At 41.9% G+C, this 6924-nt stretch overlaps 1 protein-coding gene across 1 annotated transcript; it reads right to left on the bottom strand.

Annotated features, from left to right (window-relative positions):
- Positions 1-3239: 3239 nt before the first annotated feature.
- On the bottom strand, positions 3240-5581 carry LOC138585043 (NF-kappa-B inhibitor alpha-like). Its single transcript, XM_069657263.1, has 6 exons — positions 5302-5581; positions 4671-4776; positions 4347-4554; positions 4144-4232; positions 3774-4034; positions 3240-3663 (listed from the first exon to the last, which is right to left on the bottom strand). The coding sequence occupies exons 1-6, from the start codon at positions 5532-5534 to the stop codon at positions 3634-3636; spliced, it is 927 nt and encodes a 308-aa protein (XP_069513364.1). The 5' UTR covers positions 5535-5581; the 3' UTR covers positions 3240-3633.
- Positions 5582-6924: the final 1343 nt, after the last annotated feature.

Genomic DNA, 6924 nt, shown 5'->3' with positions numbered 1-6924 from the left:
TTGGAGTAAAATAACCCTCTCTTCATATCTGTTTCCTTATTGTTGTGAAGATTTAAACCATCTGCAACGGTTACAGCATATTTAAAGTACACAAATACGCATGGAAGCTTTTGCATTCGAGACCTGTTTTGTCAGCTGTGTTGTCGTTTGAATTTAGCAGCAGGGGAAATCGTTTCTGGGAACAAGAGCGGCTGCAGAACTCTACCTCTAACTTCCTGTTGTGGCTCCGAGTGCTCTAAAGTCACATGACGCACTGAGGTGCTGTGGAGAGGTAGTTTTACTACTCTGTGATGTAGACCAGATTTGACCTCATTTTCTCGACATTTTGGCATTGAGCATGTCAGAAATAGATTACTTCAACCCACCGGAAATATCCTACTACACGTTCAGTTTCTTTTTGCAAAGGGGAAATTTGCTCCCCTTGGTATTTCAGAATGGTTTTGAAAAAGCTGACATATGGCCGTGACAATGCGTCAGGGGGAAACGGTGGCTAACAATTCTAGGCAATGGCCCCGTCCAGTTCAGCCTTCACAAAGTCATCAGCATATGATCAGAAATGATCATCAGCTACTCATTCTCCGTTTCTTTTAGACCATTTCCATCACTCATGTCGATTCACCCCTTGTTCCCTCCTTACAGCTATTGCGTAAAAAGAAATCCAGCTGTGGTTTGTTTGTTCATCCTAAATGCAGAAATAATCTTCAGGGCTTTCTGCATGGATGACTGTTTAAAGCCTGCTTCTCTTATGCAACTTCCACTGTCATTGAGAACTGATAACTTTGTCCTTGGAAAATCCCCCTGCAGTCCTGTACAGGTATACAACTCTCATAATGTTTTACAGCCCCGAGGACAATTACAGGCTAGATACTGTGATAGCATGCTGTGATAGCTTGGGACATTCTAAGACTTCCAGATAAGTGTTTGCTCCTTTTTTACTTCATGCTGGAAATCAGACCGGGTGTGATGATTATTTCAGGGAATTCCTTCCCACAAGTGGCGGAATTGTGATCCAATCCTGTGTAAACCTGTTCATTTAGCACAGCGGTTCCCAAACTTTTTATGCCTTCTACATCCAGACCGGGTTTATGTACCCCCAACCCTCGATGCTTAAACCCCCCCCCCCCCCAAAAAACCAACATAGCCGATTTATAGGTGCGTTAAAGGCGTCAAGTTTAGTTCTGCACAAATAGTAAAGATATTCAAATTTTCAACAGATCACAACAACGCGCTCTCGCATTCGAAACTGAAACCACACCGCAACAAACTTACGCACTTAAGTCCTCACTTTTAAAGAGCAAAGAAGATGAGTGAGAGGGGAAACCCATGGGCAGATAGGCCCATCATGAGAGCAGATGGGAAACATGCCGTCACATTTTCAGCCGCATTAAAGAAAAATTTAATTGCAATTACCAAACATAACATAGCGGTTACGGAAATTATAATCTCTATTTACAGATCGTACATAGAAATCTGATGAGAATTTAGCTCCTTATAAATCTCTATAAACAGACATCTGCATGTAAGTTCAGCTAACAATCCGTTCTGTATAAACCTGTTCATTTAGCACAGCAGTTCCCAAACCTTTTATGCAACGCACCCCCCTTCTACATCCAGACTGGGTTGACATACCCCCATCCCTTGACGCTTAAAAAAAAAAAAAAGCAACAAAGGCATCAAGTTTAGTTCTGCACAAATAGTAAAGATATCCAAAATATTCAACAGATTTTACAATCGAAACTGAAACTACACCGCAACAAACTTGCGCACTTAAGTCCTCACTTTTAAAGAGCAAAGAGCATGAGTGAGAGGGGAAACCCATGGGCAGATAGGCCCATCTTGAGAGCAGATGGGGAAAATCTGAAACATTTTCAGCCGCATTAAAGAAAAAATTTAATCGAGTTTAAATTAGAATTACCAAACATAACATAGCGGTTACGCAAATTAGATCAGTAGCCTAATTTGAGTCAAACTGCAGTAGAGTTACACACGATAGTACAGAAAAGTACAGAAAAATTAGATGGACACATGTATTGGCTCAGAAACAGATCTCATGGACAAAAAGGTGAGCCATTTGAGGATTTCCTACTTGATGAAATAAATACACCATTACACCAACGTTACATTTTTCCTCACGCGCATCCCCACTTTGGGAATCCCTGATTTAGCACATTTAAAAACAGTTTGCCAAATAAAACACAATAAAAAAACAGACCGATTTAAAGGACAAAGGGATGAATAAGACGGGCTAATAACAGGCAGTGTAGGGGCCAGCCTTACATGCAGATTAAACTAAGTACATTTAAAGATACTTTAATTGAGTCATTGATTTTCTAAATCACTTTGTAATTCTGCTTGACAATGTATCTGACATCTTGAGTTACTTAAAATGGTATGCTTTATTTATTAAATGACCCAACTATATATACAACTAAACATATATTTGCAGTAAATACTGTATAGAGTGGTGCCTGTTTAGCTCAGCGGTAAAACTGGCAGCCTGTGTTTAGAGCCTCGATGCGGCTCAGTTCCCGCCCTCAGCCCTTTGCCGCCTGTCATCGCCCTTTCTCTCTTCCCGTTTCCAACACTATCACTGTCCTCCTATCCTAATAAAGGCATGAAAGAGTATCAATCTAATTATATATGATAAAATAACATATATATGGGAAATTTTTCTGCATTGTGAATACTTTTCTTTTAATGCAGGACTTTTATTTTATACTGTGCCTTTAGTTGTTTTACTTAAGTAAAGGATCTCAAAACTGACGGGTTAATTTTGTTCTTCCCAGACTGCAGCAATGTTTCCTGGTCACTGTGACGCAGACTAATTCTCTCTGGCACGTTTTCCCATCTTAAAACATTTCCTCTTTACATTTCCTTAGTATTACTAGAGTGCCACTTCCTACCTGCTATTTAACTACCAGAAAAGGGCAGAATATGTAAGTACAATATGTTCCTTTTATGCTGTTTAGGGACTTTCAGCACGATGACTCACAGACCCTGTGACCTCGCCCCGACAAGGAAATCCCAGACTGTTCCAAGCGCCCGAGCGTAAATTTTTTTTGGTCTGTCTTTCACAAGTCTAGTGTGATGACTCTCTCCCTTGTCACTCGGCGCTAGTGAGAAATGATGCTTGTTTTATAAAGCGGAAAGGCCGTAAAACAGTCATCACATAAAAGGAAATTACACTCTTGCTGAGCGGATGAAACACACAAAGTCAATAGTGTTTATATTCAATAATAATCTTTTTATTCTGAACAACTTTTTGTTAATAGTGTTTAAATTCACACACGTATGTACAGGTACAAAAATAATATCTCTGTATTTACAATATATACAAGTCTCAGTATTTACACATCAATATATATATCCGTACAGTATATAGAAGGACTACATGGAGGTCGTGGTCTTGCTGTATTCTGTTTCTTTTATCGGTGCAGATCATTTCGTGATCCGGGCCGGACTTGACCAGACTGGACGCCGTCTTCATTCATTTTTGATCCAGGACCAGCTCTCGGGACCTGGATCTGAGTCTGGAAGGGGGACGTGTACTGATGTGTCCCTCGTTTTTGGGCCCATTGCCGGGCAACCCTGTAGCAGCTTCTCTGTCTTTCACACCACCAGAAGAGGGTCAGTTTACTTCCCGAACTTTATGTCATCATACAGCTGTGGGAAAGATAAGAAAGGAAGACGTTAGAAACCAGAAATCTTAAAGAAGGGATTATATAAAACCTTAAGCTGATATGGGCTATAAGGTAATTCTCTAAGGAACTGACCTCATCATCTGATACGTCCACATCCTCCATATCGCTCTCATCTGATTCGCTTTCAGGCAGGGCCCTCAGATCCTGTGCCGTCCTCTCGTACAACTGGCAGCGGATCTCTTCGTTCTGGCGCCCGTAGGTGAGGTGGTATGCTGTGAAGCCGCCGTAGTTGAAGCAGTTCACGTCGGCGCCGAGTTCAAGGAGACGACGGACAAGTGTGGGGTTCTGGAGATCCACAGCCAGATGGAGTGATGTCCGTCCACTGCACTGTTCCTACGGGAAACAACATACAGAAACAATGTTAGATTCTCAGTGCACTTTGTCCTTTAGATATTCTCTAGCTTAGTTTAACTGGCAGCCTTTTTGAGTAAATGACACCTACCTGTGCATTGATGTCTGCACCCAGCTGAACAAGGCTCTCAACCAATGAAATGTAACCGTTAATGGACGCCAAGTGGAGGCAGTTTTGTCCTGTGAAGAGAAAATCAGAAGAAACTCTGTTAACACACAAACTCAAGTACTGCTTAAGTTACATATATCGATCTATGAGTGTCCTTAGAGGTGCGGTTTTATCAAAAGGCTTACCATTATAGTTGGGGAAGGACACGATGGAGGTGAGGTGGCGTTGGCAGTTTTGGGTTATGACGCCGAAGCATGCGAGGGAGCCCCTCTTGCAGGCAATGTGGAGAACTGTGTTCCCGCTGTCGTCGGACAGCCGCGGGTCACAACCGGCCTTCAGGAGCTTCTCCACCAGCTGGGGCTGCTCTGTGATCACTGCGAGGTGGAGGGCAGTCTGAGGAGGAAATGAATAATTTAATTATTATCTTGTTTTTAAAGATGATTGTGTGCATAATGAGGAAAACAGGGTTTGTATTCAGGTGATAATCTGTAATTTGGGTTTGACTTTACCTGTCTCTGATGGTTCTGTACATTGAGGAAGGGGTGATTGTGAGACAGTTTGATCATCTGGAGGGCATGTTCTGTGGCTTCATGAATGATGGCCAAGTGTAGAAGCCTGTGGATTGAAAAAAAAGAGAGAGAGGTTAGTTAAAATAGTACTTTAAAAAAAACTACGCACAGAGGAAATGGTTCCAGCCAAATAAGAGAGAACAAAGCCTCAGCAGTGGAGCGTTTCGCAAGAATGGAGTTTTGTCGGGTTATTTCCACCAGTTGTGGCTTGACACATCTGATGCTTTATCAGTTCCTGGCAGCGGGCCAGGGACTTTCCTGAACTCGCAGAGCGGACTTTAGCACCGCCCAGACTGCGCACTCAGCCAAAGTACACACACACACGCACACAGTGAAGTGCGTGCTGTGCTGCGCGCGCACACGCATACACAAACACTTTTAAAGGACTCTTGTTTTCTTGCAACTTTTGAGATTTTCATGCACTTCTGCAGCTTTTCCTAGTTTTTTTCAATGCATTGCGTTTGAAGTTTTACAGACTATACACTCTCGTCGGATTTATGCGGAAATAAGACATTTGCAAATGCGTAATGCGCAATCGCTTAAAAAATAAAAATACAGAAATTCAACTTACGTGTCTCCATCCTCAGTCACTACAGTTTTCCATGGTTCGTATTCGTGTGTGAGCTCCTCGTTCGTGTTTACTGTCATGTCTTCAAACTCGTTCACCAGCTCGTCCTCCTTCAAGGAGTCCAGGCCGGAATCAAAACGGTCCTCTTGGCAAGGCAACAATTTCCCGTGTTTGGGCTCCATGTTGTCGAAGTTATAATCCATTTGGCTGCGCTGAGATACTCTGTGTACGTCCATGTTTACTCTGCGACTGTCAGTAGACACAGGTCCGTCTCTATCGAAAAGTCAGGGCAGTCTGGTGCAGTGGAGGGAGGCGCACTGGGTTTTGTGCTCTCGCGCTGGGCGGAGCTTCAGTGGGGAATTCCGATTGACTTATCTTAGAAAATGCGAAGGGAAATCACACAGAGCTCAGAGCTGTGCTTTTGTGACAAAAATCCCCCCCTCTACATACTCAGAATGAAAACTGGTAGTTTCCTATTAGACACCTATTTTAACCTGTGATGTAGGTTAGGGGACATGGCTTTATTTCTTTTAATGAATGAGACACTAAGGGCATGAATGAGAGGCAGACAGCCCCTGGCAGGCTCTTCAAGAATTCCCTTCTGCAGAGGGGAAAATTATGTGTTTCAGGTGGCTAACCATAGCTGCTTTACATATTTTCCATTAATTTTTTTTCCATGTATGGTCTGATTTCAGACTCAGATAGAGAAATCCAATTTCCAACCTGATGTAAAATGTAAACTGAACATTGACCTGTAGCTAACAACTACACCAATAACCACAGTGTTATTATATATATCCTGTGGCTGTCACAACCATATAACAGATCAGAATAATTTAGCATCTCTGACACATGTTAATACACCACAAAAAAGTATGACATACATTTAATTTAACTAAAACTTTATGTTGATCTAATTGTTGTTTCTTAACAAAGAAAGAAGAATTAGCAAAATGACCAGTAAGTATGTATTTTTTTTAATGAGGTGCCAAACCTGCCAAATATTCCCTTTTATTATGTCAAAAATGTGGTTGTTGTACACTGATGAAAATAGTGCATGTATCGTGAAAGCACAACAAATCTACACCCAGCATATCAAGTGGTCAGACAGAAGAGATTGCCATGATTTCCACACTTGCTTCTGTACATGGTTGCACTACAAAGTGCATTGAAGCAGCACACAGCGTGCAGAGGAGGGGGGGAAATTATAAAGTTTCCTGCTGGAGACTCCCTTATGAAACCGACATTGCATGTTCCACAATAGCTTGTTCTGGACTTACCCACCTAGCATTGGCCATGATGAGTACTCCCCTCAAAGTGAAATCCTGCAAAAACTTGTTTTTATCCAGGAAACAATGCAGGAAATGTAGAACTTAAGTGTGACTTTTGGTAGGAAATTTGTTTATTTTCCTTGTACTGTGCTGTGACTTTGTTTTGCATTGCTCACATGTTTTCTTTAAGGAAATTCCTCTCTCTTACACAACATGGCGGTCAGGTGCATGATAAAGCTACATGTCTGTGCTTCTCTGACATTTACAATAAAATTCCCAGGGTGACTTTGTTTACATTGTGAAAGGTAGGCTTGGTGAAAACATAGCAACTGTATCCAAGAGCAGTGTTCCCTTT

The sequence above is a fragment of the Semicossyphus pulcher genome, unplaced genomic scaffold (assembly GCF_022749685.1).
Source record: "Semicossyphus pulcher isolate SPU_LCO1_2020_fin unplaced genomic scaffold, fSemPul1.0.p SCAF_11, whole genome shotgun sequence".
In the NCBI taxonomy this organism is placed as follows: Eukaryota; Metazoa; Chordata; class Actinopteri; order Labriformes; family Labridae; genus Semicossyphus; species Semicossyphus pulcher.
The sequence above is the reverse complement of the archived record's forward strand: the minus strand, read 5'-3'. Positions and strand labels throughout refer to the sequence as shown.